The 22953-nt window shown below is 45.3% G+C and overlaps 2 protein-coding genes across 4 annotated transcripts in view; both read left to right on the top strand.

Moving 5' to 3' along the window:
- The first annotated feature begins 15804 nt into the window (after nt 1-15804).
- The window catches only part of POC1B (POC1 centriolar protein B), a 97321-nt gene continuing 90172 nt past the window's right edge, over nt 15805-22953 (top strand). For 2 of the 3 annotated variants that reach the window (XM_047065222.1, XM_047065221.1), the window contains exons 1-2: nt 15806-15903; nt 16565-16649. In XM_047065222.1, coding sequence (XP_046921178.1) covers nt 15889-15903; nt 16565-16649 — 100 coding nt within the window. In that variant the 5' untranslated portion in view covers nt 15806-15888. Of the gene's footprint in view, nt 15904-16564; nt 16650-22953 lie in introns of all 3 variants that reach the window. The other variant, XM_047065224.1, reaches the window with a different exon arrangement.
- Nucleotides 16956-21993, top strand: GALNT4 (polypeptide N-acetylgalactosaminyltransferase 4). The gene has a single exon (XM_047065220.1). It carries the CDS (start codon nt 17194-17196, stop codon nt 18940-18942), a length of 1749 nt encoding a protein of 582 aa, XP_046921176.1. The 5' UTR covers nt 16956-17193; the 3' UTR covers nt 18943-21993.

Genomic DNA, 22953 nt, shown 5'->3' with positions numbered 1-22953 from the left:
TAAGGAGGATAAAACAATACCAGCCCTGAGATGCTCCCTCATGCTTCCCTTCCTGAATTCTAACACTCTAGGTTGGTCTGAGCACATTTTATTTTAAAGATGCCATACTGGGGGGCGCCTGGGTCACTCAATCTGTTGAGCGTCCGACTTCGGCTCAGGTCACGTTCTCATGGTTCACTGGTTCAAGCCCCATGTCGGGCTCAGGCTTACTGCTGTCAGTGCAGACCCCCTTTCGTATCCTCGTCCTCTCTCTCTCTCTCTCTCTCTGTCCCTCTCCTTCTTGCTCGCATGTGCTCTCTCTCTCTCCTCCTCTCTCTCAGAGATAAATAAAACATTAAAAAAAATTCTGCATTGGGATTTAAATGCTTTCAATAATGCTTCTATGAAACTAATCTTATAGAATTAACCTGATTTTTCCCCTCACTAAGAAAATACAAAAATGGAACTTGTCTTAGAAAGTATACCCATAAGGAATTTATCAGAGGCTCACATTTCAAGATACACTTTCTGGGAAAAATCAATTAAACATAGGTATTACATGCATCTTCCTTTACCTCACGTACATTTAGGAAGGACTGTGAAATGTTATTCATCAGAAATATATGTCGAGTGCTAAGATATTTCTTTATTGCCTTACTGGCTTGTGATACTGATGCTGTTATAACGGTAAAGATTTTCTCGCAGAAAGTAAGAAGCTTGCTGAAGAATCACTCCATTTAAACTTCAGAGTAAAGAACTTGCACATGTGTGGGTGAGCTGTTATTCTTTGTCCGTCACAACCCAGCTGTATTCTCAGCACCTCTATTCCCTGCAGAAGCCCATGACTCAGACTTCCCGCTACTTCCCGCCTTTCCCTCAAACCATTCCTCTGGCCTCCCTGGGAATTCCCCAGGACCAATTAATGAGACGACAGGGGACGCTGTCTGGCTTAAGGGTACATCTGTATGAAGTAGGCTCCACAAGTCAGAGGGAGATCTCCCAATGGACAGAACTTCGGGCATCATATCTGGTTGGCCACTTGACGTGAAAGAAGAGATAATTGAGGTTTCCTGAAATACACTGATTCATGCGCCATGGCTGATGTGTTGGTCTAAATCCCTAAAACTACCAGGGACTTGGTAGTTTTTAAATGTGACTGGAAGATTGTTGCTAAGATCACCTAAAGAGAAATTATATCATGGACTTCTGAGAAGGCCGGCAGTCTTTGAAGCTATTTGAGCCCCATGTAAATGTTCCCCAGAGGACATCCAACTGTGGAGAAGGATAAAATAAGGAGGTGGTCAATATGACTCATATGTGGTTGTCAGTGAGCCTCCTCTCTGGCCATCTCTATGCTTGCACAAATGGCCCATGTACGAAGTGGCCTTGGAAACAGAGAGAGGCAATAAATGGGAATAAAAATGCGGACTTCCTCTTACCACAGGTGATCTGACTTCTGCTGCTGCTGAGTGCCCAACTTCCTAAGACAGCAGCCAACACTGCGCCCTTATTGGGCACCATTTCCTGGGGGACACCAGCCATCCAGGTTGATTGCTTTAGACTGTTCCATTATAGAAGGGGCAACAATTTGTCTTCATGGGAAGACATAGCTGCATATTCTGGAGACTGATTTCCCTTTACTGTCCATGATACTTCACCAGTGCCACCAGATATGGTTGATAAACTGCCTTCTCACATCCATGGTATTGTAGGGACTGAGGGCAGGCTGCCCCAACATGGACAACTTTGCCATGAAGACTACTTTGAGTTAAAAAGCCATTAAAACCCAGCAGATTCAAGAAGATCACTTTATGTCCCCCACAACTACCTAAAAAAGAATTTAGATAGAGGACCTGCTCCAGGAAAAGAGATATCACCATGAAAAACTACATTATACTACAAACTAGTTACGGGAATCAGGGAAGAACCTAGCCAGACTGGCCCAGCAAGCATTTGTTTACCAAATATTTACTCTTTTTCATCTTCCTGTGAATTCCATTCCTTCTCTTTGAAATCCCAGATCCTTGCTCCCTTTTCCTTAGTTCAAAATGACATATATATCTTATTTTGCCTGTCTTTGAAATTTCCATGTCTGTATGAATTCCCTGTACATATGAAATTGAATTGGATTTTCTCCTGTTAATCTGTCTCATGTCAATTTGATCCTCAGTCCCTCTAGAAGGACCTTAAAGGAGACAGGACATTCTTGCTTTCTCACAGTATCACACACATCATTTCCTCTGACTGAAGAACTCATTGCAGTGAAAGGGCCGTGGCAGTGGGTTCACACGATGGAATTCATTGTTCTTACACCACTTGGAAGCAGCTGGCTTGATGGAATAATGAAATAGCCACTGAAGTCTCAGTTGTGGCTCCAGCTGGGAGACAGCATCTTGTGAGGTTGGGGTATTTTCCGTTAAGTGATCAAGTCAGTGTTAATAGAGAGTGTAGATTGTTCTGGAAACCCAGGAGTGAAGGTGGAAGTGGCTTCCCTCAGTTATACTTAACAACCGCTTCAAGAATACTTTCTTCCTATCCCCGAAACATTGTATCTAGTTAGTCTGAGGTCTATCCTCCTGCCAAACAGAGGGGATTGTTTCCACCAGACAACACGGAGAATGCCCCCTGGACATTTCAGCCGTTCATGCCACCGACCAAGGACAGTGCATTTGGTGTGCATATGGGGCAGTGGGATCGATTCTGCTTATCAAGGAGAAATTGGATTGTTGCTGCAGAATAGGGACATTGTGTAGAGCCCATGGATTGATGGCACTCTCAAGGCACTCTAGTCGCAGTGGGCAATGGAAAGCAGCAGCAACTCAATAAAGACAGAACCACTAAGCACCTGAGTCCTGTGGGAGCACAGGTCTGGCTCACCCCATCAGGTAAGAGCGTCTTCCCTGCTGTCGTGCTGGTTGAGAGCAAGGGGATCTTGGGATGAGTGGTGGGAGAAGGAAGTTGAGATGATCAGTTTAGACCTGTCTTTTTGGAATGATTTCTCTTTCTCTCTTTTCTTATTGCTTCACATCCCGGCGGTGACTGCTGTGGACAGTTTAGGTTCCAGGAAGGAGAATGACTGAACTCTGACACCCCTCAGTGACTCAGTAGTGGATGAGATTTTGTTATTTTTCTTGTGTTGGGAAGCTGAGTTTCTTCAGCTACGTAAAGGACTAGGATGGAAACTAAGTGACAACAGGGTGGCCAGGCTGGTTATTCTCGGCTCTCTTCTCTGCCTTTTCCTGCCGCACTCTGTGGCCTGGGAGGCCGACCGCTACTAAACTTGTCATTTCACTTGCTTTTCCTTGTCCTCTGGCAACGAGGCACTGGTGAGAGGCCAGCGTGCAGGAGGAGGGCAGCAAGGTCAGGGATTTTTACTCCTTCCTCACTCTTCCTGCTCTCTCCACAGTTCAGCACAGGCCCCGAATCCCAGCCCCAGGCCGGTCTGCCTCAGCTCCACCTCTTACCAGGCTGGGAACAGCATTCCCTACCTGTCCCTGCAGGTCTCCAGAGGTGAGGGCTAATCCCTGGGTGTCTCCCGAGATCTTGTTGCTTCCATTAACCCTGATCATGCCTCTGTAAATAATCCCTGCACGAAATGCTTTTCAGTTAAACCCTTTTGAGGGTGCCATCTGTTCCCTGCTAAGACTTCGATGGATATAGCACGGGAAATCGCTGAGAAAGGAAAGGGCGATGCAGTCAGCTGTTGTGGGGTGAGGGAGAACTTTGGGGATATAAGGCTGGCGTATTGCAGTGGGACAGAGCACAGTGCATTTTCACAGGCTGAAATTGGCTGAGCTACGAAAACCAAAACCAATAACCTCTACTGGCCAGAGTTCATAGTTAATTTATTTGCTTATTTTTAAAAAGGTGTTGTAAGGGAGAAAAGCTTTGTGAAGCAAATTGGCTTGGGCCCAAGACTGAGGGCTTTCCTGGGATGTGGGACTTCAATGTTAAAATCGGGACAGTCCTGAACAAACTGGGCCAGCTAGTTACCTTAGTCTGTGACTACACTCAGGACCTCCGAGTCCTGCTCAGATGCTCCTGCCGGAGGGACATTCCAGGCATGAGAACCCTGTTCTAGCACCATCCCCTATCAATGGAAGATAACAGCTGTCTCTCACGGCATTCTTTTTCAGTAGCCAGTGCTCATCATTAATCGTGTTCTTAAAATTGTTAAATACAGACAAATCCTAACACAGCAAGTTTCCTCTCTTTTCAGGTCTCCTTGTCTGTGGACCCTGCCCTGGGTTTTCTAAGTAAGGGCAACCTCTGCTCCAGCTGAGTAAACCAGCAGAACAGGATGACAGAAGAGTAGAGAGCCATCCAGTGTAATATGGATTCAAATCCAGGCTCTCTCGGTCTCCTGATCTATAAAATGGCAGTGACCCTGGTGTTACCCCCAAGAGTTGGTGTACTAAAAGGAGAGTCATGAACTTGGCACACGGTGAATGCTTAGTGTTAGCTTTGATTATTTCCAATGTTATTATTAGAAATCTACCCAAATGTAGCCAATCGAAGCACAAAGGGGGAAATTTCCTGTTCCAGGAGCAATCTCGTTTACACCTCCTAGTTCCCTTCCTAGAGGAGAGCTCTTTCCTTGGAGTCTGGTCCTCAGACTCTGCGGATGTTCCTTCTCAGCAGAGGGGATGGAGGAAAAAGAAATCCTTGGGCTCCCTCTAGAGGCCAGCAGTGCTCCGACTTTGAAACTTTCAATGACCTCCCTGGCCCCAGAGAATGTTTTCTGGTATTTTCTGTGTGTTCCAACTGCCTCCTTCTGTGCTGGGTGTTTTCTGTTTGTCCCTCTGGATCTGCTCTCCAGTCCTTTCCACTCTGTTCTGGGCCCCAAGATGCTGACCTCTATAGACTGCATCTGTGGGCTACCTTGCCCCCTGACTTCCAGTTTATTTTAACCAATGGAAATCAACAGCACTGAGGAAGAAGAGAGAGAGACTGGGGTATTATTTCCCCAGATCCCTCCTAGCTAAGTTTGCTTAGAGTCAACAATACCCTTCCACCAAAGACCACAGCTCCTACCAAGCAGACTCTAAGATCTCTGGGTCTTAGTGATGGCTTCACTACCTCTTCAGACCCAGGGATGGAAAGGGCTCCCTGCTGTTGCTAGCCCTAGGACACAGCACCACATGAGCTATTACCCTCAATCCTGCCTACACCATTGTAAATCGTCCCTTTAGTAAGCTCTCCTCCGTTGAGTGTGTCATCTGCTTCCTGCCAGATTCCGTGCACACTGTGTCCAAGTTCCTTGGCTCAGCAGTCTCTTCTCTGCCTTACTTCCCCGGCACGCCGTGTTCCAACAACCAACTACTTATAGTTTCTGTGCTATAATCATGTTGCTTACTGTCCCAGGATTCTCACGTTAATTTGTCCATCTGCAATGCCCCTACATACTTCGTGTCCGCCCCCCCCCTTACAATTCACTTTCCGTCCTGGCCCCTACCTGATCCCAGTCCCTCTTCCTCTTTAAAGGCCATGATTAGATGGCCTTGTATTTAGTCCTTCCTTATCCCCTGTGGTGCATAGTTTTTCCCTCAATCTCACTGGCATCCTGCCATTTCTATCCTATTGGGTAATGGCCTTGCATTTTGGTTGGATTTACCTTTTCTCTAGAGTCTGTGGAGGATCCTGCATAGTTTAATTATTTGGCATTTGATGGGGTTTTGGAGTTTTGGGGGAGTCAGAGCTGATGGCCAAGAAGGAATTCTTGAGACGTCTTTGGTGCAAAACAGTGATTTTATTAAAGCACTGGGATAGGACCTGTGGGCAGAAAGAGCTGCACTGGGGTTGTGAAGGGTAACTGATTATATACTTTGGAGTTGGGGGAGGGAAAGGCAAAAGGGAGGCCCCAAAAGGACTTTGATATGCTAAAGAGGACTCAGAAAATACCAGAGGCCTTGCTATTGTCAAACTGAGGCTATTTTCCCTCTAATAAGGCATTAACATGAAAACAGTAGGAAGTTCCCGGAGAATAGGTATGCTGTGTATTTGCTTCAAGTATTTGTCAGGGAGCTGCCAGTTATACAGACATTTAATTTTACCTGCCATTTCCTTCCTGCCTTTGTTCCCCACATCACTATGGAGGGGAGGGTGATGTAGGAAACTGAGTCTATAAGGTTTCTAGAGATTAGGCTATCGATAAGATTGTCTTTTTCTTGTAATTTACTAAAATGTTGGTAAACTGATGGAGACTCGTGTCCTGCAGGACTGTGATCTCCAGGAGTTAATTATTTGTTTTCCCTTTTCCTTTGTTCTTGGGTGGCTGGGAGTGCCTGAGGAAGGTCACGTATCCCACTGCTGTAAGGAGCTGGGGGCGGGGGGGGGGGGGGGGGTGCAGGGTCAGGTAGAGGGTAGGGGGTGTTGCGGGTGTCATCTTGCCTTAGCTCCCTCATCAGCGTTGACTGGATTAATATCGACTTAATCCAACCAGTACATGCCACTTCCCTGACGGTGGGGATTTCTTCACAGGTGTCCTACTCCACAGGAAATGCAGGAGTTTTGGGATTTTTTGGTTTCAGGAAATGACCCTTTCCCCGTTAGAGTGAAGAGGGAGCATGTAGTTACAGGTGTTACTGGCAGCCATCCTGTAGCCAAGAAGAATGCTATTGTGAGGAAGAAGCTAGCAGGGAGGGAGGGCAGAGTCAAGAGAACCCCTGAGACACAGAGCTGTGGCTTTGATCCAACTGTTTCCAAATCTGTTACGCCCGTTTGGTTTCAGTGTTACAAACTAAAACTATCTGTAGCATTTGTGTTGACACAAAAGCAGAATTCACCGGGTGCAATTAGAAAACATCCTACTCCTTTTCTTCTGCTGCTCATTCAAAGCCACCCTAAAGGTTACTTCTTCACCTGTCCCTGGATGAAATATTGGTAGGGTGCACGGTGGGGTGGGGGTGGGGGGCTCTATGACTTATCTGTTGTCTTACTGATGAGAAAATATCTTCTAGCTCCTTCTCATTGCAAAATAGTTTTATTTCGATAATTAAAATATCCATTTCGACGTGATAGATCAACCTCTGTGATTCATTCAACACGAAGCCTATCTCTTCCCCAAACTCCAGCCCCTAGAAGCTGCAATGGGTGCGGGATGGGGAAGTGGAATGTTTCCCCATGTAACACAGGGGATGGTGGATTCTATTCGCATCTGCTGCGAGGTCTCTGGCTCCTTCTGAGTTAAAGCACTGGAGGGAGGAGAGGATGAAGCAAGGAAGAACTTACTCGAAAGTAATATGGTGCTGGATCCTGCTCTTTAAATGTTTAATACGAACTTTCCCTGGGTTTGAGCCCCAAGAGAACTATTTTCACGGGCACTACTGTGGGTTCTCAGAGGACCTCGCTGGGACCGTTCAGCTGTGCTCCCTGTGACGTGAACGGTGCATTTGTCTCCGCATGTCACCCTCATGGCCTCTCCAGCTCCTGGGACGCCGGCAGTCCGTCCTCTTACTGGGTTCATGGCTTCGCTTCAGGCTTTGTCACGCTGCAGGCCTGCTCTCTCTCCCCCACAGGTCACATCTGGTCCTGGAAACACGCTCTTGTATCCTTGCCCCCAGTGGGGAGAATCTGCTCAGGGCAGCCTGGTCTGTGCCCACAGAGCAACTGGCCAACCACAGCCTCTCGCCTTTTGCTTTCACAGGCATGTGTCACAGGGCATCATTGTGCTGAGCGGATCCCAAGAGGTACATATCTGGAAGATACTCTAATCTCCTCTCAGTAGGCTTGAATGCAGGGAGAGATATCCTTACCCTCCCCTGATAGGTGGGAAGGGAGGCTGAGGAACAAACACACTGACTCTCTCTCCACAAAAATCCTCTTATTTCCAAACTCAGCCTCTAGACACACAACTGGTTTATTGCGTCTTCTTTCCAAGTCCTGCACAGGTGTTCCAGCCCTTCCCATTAGAATGTGGGGTGCCTACCGTCTCTTGTCTTGTGGCCTCAGCAGAAACGGAGACAGAAAGGGTGGGAAGTCTCCCTCGGCAGCATCCTAACCTTTATATGCACCTTACTCCAGGTAGAACTGGGGTGGAGACAGATCGCACACAGATGTGCGTTAAAGTGTTGGTAGTACATCAGTGTACTCTATTACATCGATTCTTCTACCGAACTGTAAACTTTGAAAGTCAGTGATCGAGTCGGGTGGACAGAACTGGAAACTCGTGGACCAGAGTCAACTGGCTGAGGGACCTGGAGAACTTATTCTCCAGTTCCTGTTTCCATAGAAGGAGGGGCTGCCTTGGAGGAATAGTCCTGGCCTCTCCTCTTTTGCTTTCCTTGTCCTGGGGTGGCGGTAGGCTCGAGGGGGGTGAGGAGTGGGGGTAGAGTTTTCCCGAGAGTTGGGAAGAGAGTGGGGGAGCCCACTCAGCTCAGTCTCTGCCACTCTCCCCTCTCTTCACATCCTTCTGTCTGCAAAGTGGGAATGTTCTTGTTTGCTCTCTTGGCTGTAGGGTAAACTCTGCCTTGTTGGGGGGGAAAGCTGGGTGGGGGGAGAGGAGGCTTAGTTCAGTTGAGGAGCCTACTAGCAGCCCTGTTTGGCTGTACTCTTAAGCCAAATCCTTCATTGTTGTATCGTCAGTATCATAGCTGACGTTTGACTTTCATCTACAGGTCACAAACCTGTAGCATTCAGCTGCTTCTCTATTCTGGTGGGAAAGAGAGGTCTTCGCTAGGGCTCACTTAAATACCATCACAAGCTACAGAAATTATTTTTTTCCCCACATAAATCTTTAAAAATTTCCAAATCAGCATACAACTTTAATAAAAAATATTTATCTTCATTTTTGAGAGACAGAGAGAGCAAGAGAGAACTCAAGGGAGTGAGGGGTGGAGAGAGAGGGGAACAGAGAATCCAAGCAGGTTCGAGGCTCCAAGCTGTCAGCACAGAGTCCAATGTGGCGTTTGAACCCATGAACTGTGAGGCCGTGACCTGGGCCGAAGTCAGATGCTTAACTGACTCAGCCACCCAGGTGCCCCCAGCATACAACTTTTAAAATTAGGGGCATTTTAACTGAAATCTTGGATTTCTAGCTTATAATAATTCCAATGATTGCTAACCCTGGGGCTGCATGTCTCATGGAAACCATTCCCGAGATGCTGTGCAGCAGCTCCCCCTTTAGAAGAGGCCTGCACTTTCCCCTTCGCCCAGATTACCAGCTCGCTAGAGTTGCTAGATTTAGCAGATAAAAATGCAAGATGTCTAGTTTAAAGGTGAAGTGCAGATAAACATTGATTTTAGTATTCTTAGTGTAAGTATGTCCTATGTAATTCATGCAATTCATTTACGGCACCTCATACTGTATCTGGCAACCCTGTGGTCTACCCCCTGCCCCCATCCTTGTTATCTGCTTAGGTTTAGAAGGTAAGTTTCCTACCCTTGTACCCATTTTTACTTATTGTTGTATGTTTAATACCTAATATACTTCCTGGAGCCTGGTGGTGTGCTCAATCAATAATGTTTGTGGAATATAGTCTGGGGACCAAAATTCTGTCCCGTAAAGAATGTCACTGAGTCTCATCAGATGAATAAAAAGTGGTAACCTCTTGCTGAGCTCATCATGAATAAAGATTACACACTTGTGGTTATTCCTGGACTGGAATTCCTGACCATCGGCTTGTGGGCTTGACTGGGTCACTCACGGAGTTGGGCGTGTCCAATGAGCCTTCCTGGAGCCCTGGTTTCCCATCTCTTCATGGAAGGAATTGATCAACTTGCTCTCCAGGATCTCTAGCAAAGTGGATGTTTCTGATTTCTTTCTTGTTTTGTATATTCATCACAGAAAAAAGATTAGCGTGTGCAGAATTCGACATCGGTATTTGTCAGCAGCACCAGGAGAAAAGTCAACTAACGATTATGTAATTGGTGATGATGAATCAGTGGACATATGAATAGATTGCTGATTCATGACCCCAGGCGCTATCTCAAGAACTTCTGATCTAATACAGGAAATTGAAGCATAGAACCTTAGAAATGTATACAGCATACTACTTTTTTTTTTTTTTTTGTAGTTTAAGATGTCATTAACTGACACCCACCATGATTTGGTAACAGCTACTTAGAGGGAAAATATATAAATTATCCCATCTCAAGTGAATTCAAAAACTAAAACAGTGATTATTATTATTTTTTGAGTACAGTTGACACACAGTATTACATTATTTTCAGGTGCACAGCATAGTGATTCAACTTCTCCATACGTTATGCTATGCTCACCGCAAGTGTAACTACTATCCTAAAACCATGATTTTTTAAATAAAAAGTATGTCTTATAATGAAGAAACTTTGCTATATATGGTACATTTAGGGATTGCTAATTATCTGAAACCTTGTGAACACCAGGAGATCAGGCCGTAAGGGTGAATCAACATTTACAGAGCACGTATGTGCTAAGTGCTTTCATTTAAATCGAGGTTTCTCAGCCTCAGTGCTATTGACATGGGGCTTGTCCTGTTCATAGCTGGGTGTTTATCAGCACCCCCGAGCCCAGTCTACCAGATGCCAAAAGTACCATACCCCTAGCTGTGACAACCATAAGCGTCCCTAGACATTGCCAAATGTGAGGTGGGGTTAGGGTGTCCTAGTTAAGAACTACTGATTTTAATCATCCAATTGAATTAAATAATTCACAACAAGGCAGTAGAGTAAGGTCTCTGAAATCTTCACTGTGCCAAGGTCATGCTCTTGTCCATGCAGACCTGGGAAGGAGCCCCCTCCTTTGTCACTCTGGTTCCCACTTAGCCTCCTGGCTGCCCAAGCAGTGTGGCCTATGCCAGATGTCTCACCAGACTTGACCATAAAACAGTTTCTTCCTGTGTCCCCTCTCGTGAGATTCGGACTGAGTCTGTGGGGCTGCAGAAGCTAAGATATCACAGTGCTGTTGTCTGGCCTGCCTCCCTCTGCCTTCTCTGATGAAAGGTCTTGACTCAAACCTTGAAAGGGTCAGGAGACAGAGGCGTAAGAATCTAACTCTTAACAAGCACTTACTATCTTCCAGGCAGCAGGTGGTAATTCTACCTATATTATCTCTGTGTTGCTAAATTCTAAAAGGGATGGCTCTCCTTTCTTTTAATGGAAATGAAAGGTTTTGGGCTACCGTCTGAGCTCTTGTAAGGTATATGTAGGTTCACAACCCTCTCTGAAGCTCTCCTGGTGTAAGGTGAAACCAGCTCCCATATGCAGAGGGCAGGAAGACACCCAAGAAAGAGTCAGGTAGGTGGCAATTATAATATCAGCAAAGGGAATTTACATAAGTGAATAAAAAGTGGTAAGGAAAAGATAAGAGGCTTGTCTTGGGTGGTAGTAGGGTAACGGGATCCCTGGACACGTCCTCCAAATCTTAAAAGCTTATAAAGAGGCCCTCGCTGGCTTGTTATATATACCATGCAGGTGTTTTCAACATCACATCCCCCTCTCAAGGCTCTGTCCTTGGAGCATCCCTTGGGAGTGGGAGAAGCAAGCAGAACCCACTTTGCAAGGACAGCGGAGAGGGTGAGGAGCCCCTGAGTGCCCAGGTCCAGCTCACTGCTCGGTGTACAATGTGGTGATTTGCTATTCGACTTGAAATGCTCACCACCGTAAGGTTGGTTAACACATCCTCTCCAACGCATCATTACCATTTTGTTTTTATTGTTGTTGCTGTTATGGTAAAAACGTTGAAGCTCTACTATCTATCATGTCAACTTTCAAGGATCCAATACAGCGTGAGGTTGCCTTTACATTTTGTTTCCGCTGCGCAGAAGCTTTTTAGGTTGCTGTAAGTCTCATTAATTTTTGCTCTTGTTACTGAAATGATCTGGGAGGCAGAGGAAGAGGGCGGCCTGTAGCAGGGCAGAAGACATAAGGACAGAAAGATGGGAAGATAAATTCTATTGGGAGGATACCATGGATAGGATTTGGAAACTGAATGTTGATTGAAATAAATCATTGGTGGTGTTCAAAACAAAACCAAAAAAAGGGTAATGCTTTCATGATTCAAACAGATCTGGTACTTCCTTTCTAGGTACTCTCCTATACTCTGGAGCAACCGCCTGCAAACAGGCTACAAAGTAGTTTCATTCCAAGTAACCACACAGGAAGGTGAACAGTAGATGGCACTTGTGTGCTATTCCTGAATTTTCAACCCTCGAAGGGAACGAACCCAGGAATGACTCCTGCTAACATAAAAACAAATTTTTATAGTGCTCAAGTACAGATGGTCAGTTTCTAATCTGAAGGGAATCTGGAAAAGGAGAGCTAATGAAAGGATCAGTTTTGTCTTATGCAGTACCTTGCCCCCAATGATAGCCTATAGATTTTTAAATTTTGTGGATTATTGTGGCTTTCTTCCAGATTAATAAATTTACCGTTTGGGAGTGGTCCCAAATTATTGTGACAAGTGCTATTACATGAATTCAAGCAGGCTTGAGGTTAGGAAAAAAAAAAAAAAATATATATATATATATATATATATATATATCCCCAACTTTGGCCATGTTTCTAAATATCTATCTCTGACATTTTGCTGGTTTGCAAAGGTGAGGAACAACAAACAAAACAAAATCAAATCAAATATGGAAAAGAACCATGGGAGGGGCCATTGGACTAATAAAAGAGAACAGTGGAATGGAAACAAAGTTCCTTTTGGTGGGGGGGGTAAAATTTACTGTTAGGCTAGGATACAGAATTTTACATGTTTGCAATATGCCTGCAACCATGCAAAAGGTATCAGGACTTAGTAACTAAGAATGGGGTCTGGAGGCACTGACTAAAATCTACACTGCCTAGCTGTGTACCTGGAGCAGGTAACTTGATGTCTCCGCACATCAGTTTCCTCATAGAGGAATGCACATGGTGATTAGAGCACCTCTCTGACAAGATTCTTATGAGGATTGAATGTCAAAATTTGCAAGGTACTTAGAAGAGCATTTAGCATGTAGTGAGCACACCATAAGTATATGAAAAAAGTATTTTATTTAAAAAATTGTTTAATTTTTTTTCTCTTTCCTTTTCTTTTTTTTTAGTTTTGAGAGAGAGAGAGAGAGAGATAGTGTGAGCAGGGGAGGGGCAGAGAGAGAGGGAGACAAAGAATCCAAAGCAGGCTCCAGGCTCTGAGCTGTCAGCACAGAGTCGGCTGGAACTCACAAACTGCTGCTGCAAGATCGTGACCTTAGCCCTTAGCCAAACATGAAGACTGCTTGACTGACTGAGACCCGCAAGCGCTCTGAATAATAATAATAATAATAATTAAGTCTACGTTTAGGTAATGGCCCAATAGGTGATGTATTTTTTGATAACTAGAAAAAAAGCTTAATTGTATTTTTACTAAAAGACTTAGAGAAAAATCTGTACTTTAAAACTTTTCTTTTGAACTAGTTTCTACATTTTTACCTTATTCCTTTTCTGGTAATCTGCTATACCCAAGATCAGACATATCTTGGCTATGAGAAATAATGAGGTCTTGGTCATTCCTCAGAGTTTCTAGAATTATTATTTTTATTGTAGTCAAAAATACATTAAAATAAAATGTAAACTTTATTCTTAAATGTACGATTCACTGGCATTAAGTACATTCACAATGTTTTGGACCATCACCCATCTCTATTTCCAGAACATCATCACCTCAAACAGAAGTTCGGCTCTGATTAGACAGTAATTCTCCATTCTCTCTTATCCTCGCACCCGTGGCAGCCTCCATTCCACTTTCTGTCTCTATGAATCCAACTAGCCTTTGTGTCTAGCTTATTCAGTTAGCATAATGTTTTCAGATATCACTCACGTTGTGGTATGTATCAGAATCTCATTCCTTTTGGGGCGCCTGGGTGGCGCAGTCGGTTAAGCGTCCGACTTCAGCCAGGTCACGATCTCGCGGTCCGTGAGTTCGAGCCCCGCGTCGGGCTCTGGGCTGATGGCTCAGAGCCTGGAGCCTGTTTCCGATTCTGTGTCTCCCTCTCTCTCTGCCCCTCCCCTGTTCATGCTCTGTCTCTCTCTGTCTCAAAAATAAATAAAAAACGTTGAAAAAAAATTAAAAAAAAAAAAAAGAATCTCATTCCTTTTTATGATCAAATGACAGTCATTGTAGGTCCATACCACATTTTCTTTATAGATTCACTGTTAGACATGTGAGTTGTTTCCACTTTTGGACTGTTGTGAACAATGTTCCTATGAACCTTGATGTCCAAGTATCTGTTCTAGCCCTTGCTTTCAATACGTTTGGAGTTATATGCCTAGGAGTTAATTTTTTGAGGAACTGCACAACTGTTTTCCACAGAGCTACAACGTTTTACACACAAACCAGCATCCAGCATTATTTTTAAGCATGTCAGATGTCAGTCTTGTTTGTTTGTTTGTTTGTTTGTTTGAAGTCAAACCTAGTCTGGGAATAAGCAGCAAAGCTCAGAGTCCTGTCACAGTTTGTTGGTAAGTTGCTGGTATCGACACTCTTGATACATCACCTCCTAGACTACAGCAATGTTTCTCAACGTACACAGCTAAGACTTCTTTATGACATTTATAGAGCCCCGATCCCACCCTATGCATGTTGAATCAGCATCTCTGGGAATGGGGTCCCCTAAATCATCGTTATACATACTAAAATATGAGACTCAGAAACCTAGTCTGTTGAGTTCCTGAGGGCAGTGAAAATGTCTCAGTCACCTGCGTACCCCTCAGAGCCAAACAGGAGATAGTCAGCAAATTTATACTTGAATTGAACTAATACTGAAACCTAAAGCTATTTCCTGTCTGTTTAATTGCTATGTGCGGTATTTACTAAAACTAAATTCTATCACTAGACAACTAGAGAACCCGCAATTAAGGTGTGTACTATACCTTTCATTTACATAGAATATGTGTCTTACCGGCTGTGGTCTATTACGTCATTTTTTTGCTGCCAAGAATGTTTATTTTATATGTAATTTTCAGCCGAGTCTTTCATGCTTTGAGGTAGGGGAAAAGAGAATATGGGTTTAGAATTGGAAGATCTGACTCTGTAATCTTTGACAATTATATGTAAACTATCTAGGAATCAAGTTTGCAATTTGCAAACGTTGGTAACATTTTATAACTGCATCAGCGCCATGGCGTTGCCGAAACGCCAATGATATTGTGTGTAAGAAAGCCTGCTATACAAATGGCTATATACTATGTAGCCTAATAATTTAAACAAAACAAAAAGTTTCTTTCTAAGGCTTCCTGCAGACTTTAAACTTGTTGCCGAGGAAATTGACTGCTCTAAAGCATACGCTAACGAGCAGAATAGAATAGAAACACATAGCAGAAAAAACATTAAGTAGATGCACAACATTCATTCATTCATTCATTCATTCATCTCTCCAGCATTTATATCACGAAGGGTATTGTGTGAAAAATAGTGATTAAGTAAATTAAAATCTGTCCTCCAGAGGTTTAGTTCCTGTGCGTATACGAATACTTAGCAAGCTGCCCCACTTCAGACCCAAACTCCCTTCCCCAGTCATTAAGCTGTCGGGGTCCCTCTTCAAATTCCTGGGCGCTGTCTCTTTAACGTGTAATCGAACTCCGATTGCATCGATCACAGACTCCTTGCCTTCTCCCCCGCCTAGGTCTCCTTGCCACCGCGGTGACTGCCCTCTTTCACGGTTTCAAGCCGCGGGCAGTGCGAGTGTTAGTAAACGTTGGCTTTCGTGCATTGTCACACCTGACCCTGGAGCGTCCCGCCTGCCTGCTGGCCTGGGCACGGTTTCCTCCGGCGCGGGCGCCGCCTCGGGGCTCGACTGGCCACGCCTGGAGCGCGGGGTTTGACTGGGTCGCCGTTGTTGTAGTGACCGGGAGGCGCCGCCGCTCTGGGCAGACGGTTCCGGGCGCCGCACGGTCCCCCCTTCCCGTCCCGTCCCCTCCCTTCCCCCGGTCCCCCCCGCCGGCTGGAGCCCGGCGCCGGCCGCTCCTCCCATGGCCTCCGCCCCGGTAAGGAGGGGCTGGGGGGCGCCTCCCCGGAGCTGGTGCCGCGGGGCCGCGCTAGCACCTGGCGGGAGGTGGAGGCAAGCGTCCGCAGCCGGGTGCTGAGCCGCTCGCCCCGCGCCCCCCGCCCCGGGGGCGTCCACGCCTCACTCTCCGCTCCGGGGGATCCCTGGATCCCGGGCCGGAGATCCTGGCGCTACCTGGCCGGATCCCGGGCGCTCCTCCCGGCGTCCCGGAGCTCGGGACGGAGCCCGGGCAGCCCCATGGCCCCCAGAATTCTCGGAGGGTTCCAGTGGAGCGCCTGCGTCAGAATCACCTGGCGGGTTTGCAAAAGCCCCGGAGCCGGGGCCCCGCCTCGTGCCGGTGGCTCCGGCGCCGGGGCCCGGGAACGTGCATTCCGATGAGCCGTCCCGGTGGCCCCGCGCGGGCGCCCGACTCTGGGGAGCGGCCCGAGCGGTGGGGGCGGGCTCCGCGCGGGCGGCAGGCGCTCGGCCTCGCCGAGTCGGGGTCCGAGCGGGCGCTGGCGCAGGGCCCTCTGGCTCCGCGGGGCCAGCGCCCGTGTGGCGGTTCCCGGGCCGGGCCCCGGCGGAGGCGGCCGCGCTGACCCCGCGACGCCCGCGTCCCGACGGCTGCACCTGCTTTCACAACCCGACGACTTTCTTCCCAGGAGGACCCCGTTCTGGAGCGGTATTTTAAGGGCCACAAAGCTGCGATCACGTCCGTGGACTTCAGTCCCAACGGCAAACAACTTGGTAAGTTGCATTCTCTCCCCCTCTTTGTGATGCGGCCAAGGCTCAGGTGGTCGGAAACCTTGCCTCCTGTCCACGCGGGGCCGCGGGAGAGCCCCCGAGGACCCGTGTGGGGGTTGAGAGCGCCGCAGCCTTGGGCACCTGGGTCGTGCGCGTCCTGGCCCCCAGCCCGGCCCCGCCGAGTCGCCTCCGGGCCCGGGCCTGGCCGAAGACTTTCTCGAACTAACCGCCAGGAGGAGTGAGTGGGAAGGGGAGGGGTTTGTCCTCGGCCCAGGGAGGGTGGGGTGTTGGCCAGAGAGTTTGTGAAAAGTTGTGAGACCAAGTGGAGGAAGCGGGGAGAGAGGAGTTGGGGCTGTGCCGGAGGCCAAGGACCGAGAGGTCTCCGGTGACCGCTGCGAAGCCCCTGTGGCTGGAAAGAAGCCGAGCGCCTGCGTGAAAGGAGGGACGTGCTCGGAAGTTCGCTCCTACCTGAGCCGGGACCTCGATCTGCTGGTCCGAAGTCCTTCCCCTGCGTGGTGGCTCTGGTGGCCGCGTCTGCGCCTTAACCATGAGGATCCGGATGGCCGCGAGGTGGACCTGGGCAGGCAAGAGCTGCCTGTTGCTGGCGCTTTTAACAGTGGCCTATATCCTGGTGGAACTCTCTGTCTCTACTTTCCATGCCTCCTCAGCAGCCGGCCTTGCCAGGGAGAGGGGGCCCAAACAGCTCTCAGGCCCCTGGGAAAAGGCAGAGGAGTTGTCTCGACCGCTTTATGAGAAGCCCCCTGCAGATTTCCGCGCACTTGGGGAGTGGGGGAAAGCCAGCAAACTCCAGCTCAGCCAGGATGAGCTAAAGCAGCAAGAAGAACTTATTGAGAGATATGCCATTAATATTTATCTCAGCGACAGGATTTCCCTGCACCGCCACATAGAGGATAAAAGAATGTATGAGTGTAAATCCCAGAAGTTTAATTATAGGAGACTTCCCACCACCTCTGTTATCATCGCTTTCTATAATGAAGCCTGGTCGACCTTGCTCCGCACCATCCACAGTGTTTTAGAAACTTCTCCTGCAGTCCTCTTGAAGGAAATCATCCTAGTGGATGACTTGAGTGACAGAGTTTATTTGAAGACACAGCTTGAAACTTACATCAGCAATCTCGATAGAGTCCGCTTGATTAGAACAAATAAGCGTGAGGGGCTGGTTCGAGCCCGCCTGATTGGGGCCACTTTTGCCACGGGGGATGTCCTCACTTTCCTGGATTGCCACTGTGAGTGTAATTCTGGTTGGTTAGAACCACTTTTGGAAAGAATTGGGAAAGATGAAACGGCAATTGTATGTCCTGTGATAGACACCATTGATTGGAATACTTTTGAGTTCTATATGCAGACCGGGGAGCCCATGATTGGTGGATTTGACTGGCGCTTAACCTTCCAGTGGCATTCAGTCCCCAAACATGAAAGGGACAGACGGAAATCGAGAATTGACCCAATCCGATCTCCCACCATGGCTGGAGGACTGTTTGCTGTCAGCAAGAAATATTTTCAGTACCTTGGAACATATGACACTGGAATGGAAGTGTGGGGGGGTGAGAACCTGGAGCTATCTTTTAGGGTGTGGCAGTGTGGAGGTAAACTGGAGATCCACCCGTGTTCCCACGTGGGCCATGTATTCCCCAAGCGGGCGCCATATGCTCGGCCCAATTTCCTACAGAATACTGCTCGGGCAGCGGAAGTGTGGATGGACCAGTACAAAGAGCACTTCTACAATCGAAACCCTCCAGCAAGGAAAGAAGCTTATGGTGATATATCTGAAAGAAAATTACTACGAGAACGGCTGAAGTGCAAGAGCTTTGACTGGTATTTGAAAAATGTGTTTTCTAATTTACATGTTCCAGAGGATAGGCCAGGCTGGCACGGAGCTATTCGCAGTATGGGAATCTCTTCTGAATGTTTAGATTATAACTCTCCTGACAGTAACCCCACAGGTGCCAACCTTTCACTGTTCGGCTGCCACGGCCAAGGAGGCAATCAATTCTTTGAATACACTTCAAACAAGGAAATAAGGTTTAACTCTGTGACAGAGTTATGCGCAGAGGTTCCTGAGCAAAAAAATTATGTAGGAATGCAAAATTGTCCAAAAGATGGGTTCCCCATTCCAGCAAACATTATTTGGCATTTTGAAGAAGATGGAACCATTTTTCATCCCCGCTCGGGACTGTGCCTTAGTGCTTTTCGGACACCTGAGGGTCGCCCTGATGTTCAAATGAGAACTTGTGATGCTCTAGATAAAAAACAGATCTGGAAGTTTGAGAAATAGAAGAGCACAACAGCACTTTCTTCCTGAGCGGACGGACAATAGCTCCAAGAAAGTCAAAGAGCCTTTAAAGAGCCTCAGTGAGATTGTGTTTTATCAGAAATCACCCACTGGTCATTTCAAGAAAGTCAAAGAGCCTTTAAAGAGCCTCAGTGAGGTTGTGTTTTATCAGAAATCACCCACTGGTCATCTGCGAGAGCTCTGTGAAAGCTGTGTTTCATTTTGGTATAGAATGCTGAAAATGGGTGCACAGAGAGCTGCTGTTTAATATTTCAAAGTGCCTTACTTATGGGTTGTTTTATTTAAAAGCTTTGTCAATATGGTTTTTTTCTCCTCAAAGAAGTTGACTGTGAATTGATATACACAAGACATTTAAGTGCCAGACTTAATATTAAAGACTGTAAAAGTCCAAGCAGAAAGAGCGATGATTTATGTTGATGGATAAGTTCACTGCCCATCTCTTTAAAAACAAAACTCATAAATGTGCAGTTTGAGCTGTTGCTATTCTTATTGTATGAGGATTTGAATTTCTTTTAGCCAACACATTAGGTGTCATTTTTTTATTTTAGTTTTCCTTTAATCAACTAGAAATCAAAGGAAGTTGATCTTAAGGAGAAAGGCCTGGTTTAGATGTACGTTTCGTTGGAAGAGGGCATTAGTTTGAATGTGAGTTTAGAGGTCTTTTTAACATGCAGACATCTCAGAAAAATATACCCACATCTGAATGAAACGGGGAGAGATTTACATTCCACACTTGGTAAACTTGAGCTATTAGACTTAACTGGCCTGTATTGATACCTCATTTTGCTCTGATTTTGTAAGCTGTCCTCTCTGTGAACTCTTGTGTGTGTGGGGGGGGGGGCATTTTCTGATTGCACTTCCTTAAGTTATGAATGTACTGGAAAGGGACTCATTCACAATACTGTGCTTCCCTTTGTTAATGCTTAATTGTTTAAAGTAAACATGATTGTGGACTCTGCAAAGTTAAAGCCAACTGTGTTTACTGAAATGTGTGAAACTGAAAGTGGGCCCGGTGCTGCAAAGGCTGTGGAAGTCTTCTAGGAGTTCTTCCTGGTGAGGACATTTAAGGATTTCTCTTAAAACAAGGAAGAAGCTTGCCTGTTGCCTGGACGCTGCCGATTGCTGCCCTGCAGCCTGTTTTCAGCACCTAGCACCAAGCCTGGCACTTAGGCAGCTTTCAGTAGTATGTGGGTGAATGAATGATGAATGAATGAATGAATGGCTCAGCCATGGAATGTGATTTTGGTCATGTCGTTTGACCAAAAGACTCCGTTTGGGCTTCAGTTTTCTCGTCTATAAAATGTGGGTGCTGGATTAGATCTCAAAGATCCCTTCCAGCTGTGAAATGTGATTACACATTACAATCACTCGTGCAGTCTTTACAACACTTTTTATCTCTTCACTTTTAACACAGATAATGTTGTTAGGCAATAATCAGTCCAGTTAAGAATCTGGAAAAGGGGGATACTTTTAAAATTAAGTGAGCCGAGCTCAACTGAAGTGGTTTATTTTGGATTGAGTGGAAAGTTGTTGTGGTCAGTGTTTGTATTCATTTTATTTGACAGTTGTTGAACCAATTTTGTTTTTATCTTTAATCTTTCAAACTCTAAAAGTAATCTTTTGGGCTGAGAATATAAATATTTTCCCAACAAAATTAAGAAGTAACTATACTTAAATATATATATATACACCACTCATTTTGTTCCAAAGCTATATCCAAGAATCACAGGCTGAATTTAGAACCAGATCTCAATTAGTTCACTTTGGTCTACATTTATGAAAAATGCATACTCCATAGATAGTCCACAGTACTCTTAAGTAAAGTTGTTTTCAGTGTGTACTTGATGACTGGAGAGAAGGAACTTTGCAAAATCGGAATTTAAGAAAAACTTTTAGGATAGCCATTTCAAAAAGTAAAAGTGCTATGTATCTTGATTATTTTTATTTCTCCTTTGCTTCTCACAATGAAAATGTGTTAATAACTTTCGTGAAGTTATCTAGCAACCTTGAGGTTTATCAAAGAATTATCCAAATTTCATGTGCAAGGTACATGGCCCTGGGTGTAATTTAAGAAGGATTTATAATAATACTCTGCATTTTGCAAAAATGGTTGTTTGACAGCATTTGTTCTCCTAAACCTACTGTCTCCCCTTGCCCAGTCTACTTTTTAATTTACATCGCCCTTTATTTACTTATTTGTTCTTGTTAGCCGCCCCCCCCCCCTTCAAATGGAAAAACTAAAATTGATTATTCTGGAAGTACTTATTGGAATTACTTTTACCCCAGTATCTTGCTGCTCCTGTCAAAAGATAAAGGGGGCATTGAAAAGTAAAGTACTTAATTTTTTACCTATTGCTAAATTGTAGGATGTGACCCATTAATTATTTTGGGAGAAATTTTAGGATAGTGCTTTATTTAGATCAGTAACTTGAAAGAGTCTGGTTGTTCATTCCTCATGTAGTGTAGGTAACAGAAGGATGAGACTTTCACGCTTTTGTCTATAGGCATTGCCAATTTAATTTAAAAAAACATACTGTAAATCTACAAACAATGTCTATTTTGATGCCCTAATTCCCATTTATTGGTACCAAAGCTCTCTTTTGCTGTAGACAGTTAAGAGTTGACTTTTTAAGTTAGTTTACATATTAATATCAGTTTCAGTAAAATATTTGGTAGACAAGAGGTTTCTACTTCAAATGGTCGTTATGCCATTCAGTGTCCAGCTCTATGAGTACATTAAGTAGGCATTTCTAGCAGTCGTCTTTCAGACAAATGATAATGATCATCTGCAGGATCTCTAGAACTCACAGTAACTTGTTTGTGAAAGACAATTTGTTTACTCAGTAGTAGTAGGTTCCTGCATATTCATTGTATGTTGTCAAATCAAACTTTTCTAGGTTGGAGCCAAGAGGTTATTTTTAAGTTGTATAGTCTTAGTGGTTTTAGGATCTCAATTTTAACTAATAAAATATTTGGTTTCGATTAGTTTGTCCCTTTTGTTAAAATTTTTTTTAATGTTTGTTTATTTTTGAGACAGAGAGAGACAGAGAGTGAGCGGGGGATGGGCAGAGAGAGAGGGAGACACAGGCTCCAGCTCTGAGGTGTCAGCACAGAGCCCGAAGCGAAGTGGGGGCTTGAACTCAGTGAGCGAGCGAGTGCAAGGTCATGACTTGAGCTGAAGTTGGACTCTTCACTGACTGAGCTACCCAGGCATCCCTACTTTGTCCCTTTCAATTGCTGTTTTAATAATATTTGTAGATGAGCCCAAAAAAGGTTGAGGTTCAGATTAATCTCTTTTGAACAATGAATTTTTTTCTGTGTGTTGAGCAGTTCCCATCTTTTTTTTTCCTTTTGTTAATGATTTTTTGCAATATTAAGACATAAAATAAAATGCATTGCTAATTATTTTTGCAAATGGATTCTGATGATTTTAGTCTATGGGATCATTGTTTCTATGTACACATTTGTTGATGGTAACAGAAGAGTTAAGCTTGTAATTATTTAGCTTATTTGAAAATACAGACAGAATATTAAAAAGTCAAAGTTCCTGCATTATTTTGCAAGGTGTCATTACCCTACAAGTATTCTGAGTGGTGTTAGCACTATTAATGTCTGCGTTTACTACTCATAAACAAACAGGAAATGACTGGGGAGCTCTGGGGCCCACTGGGGGCTCTGTAAAAGGAAGCAAGTGAACACCTGGGCACATTAACATGAATTTCAAAACCTTTGGCTAAAAAGAAATATATCTATTCTGTAAACCACATAGCCTCACATTTCCCTCAACCATCGCTCTGCATCCCCCCATCCGACGTGCAATTCCTTTCCACCAGCCACATCTCTTCTTCCTCTTTAGTGATTCTGCCTAATGCCCCACACCCATGCCTCTCCCGTGCCTGAGACACTTCTTGGGAATCACTATTGTAAAGACTCCGCTTTATACATCAGATGTCTTAATAGCCACATTTAGGATACGTACAGTTGAGCTAAACA

The sequence above is a fragment of the Lynx rufus genome, unplaced genomic scaffold (genome assembly GCF_022079265.1).
Source record: "Lynx rufus isolate CCGP_SWC_20201006 ecotype Redwood Valley unplaced genomic scaffold, mLynRuf1.p SCAF_7, whole genome shotgun sequence".
NCBI lineage: Eukaryota > Metazoa > Chordata > Mammalia > Carnivora > Felidae > Lynx > Lynx rufus.
The sequence above is the reverse complement of the archived record's forward strand: the minus strand, read 5'-3'. Positions and strand labels throughout refer to the sequence as shown.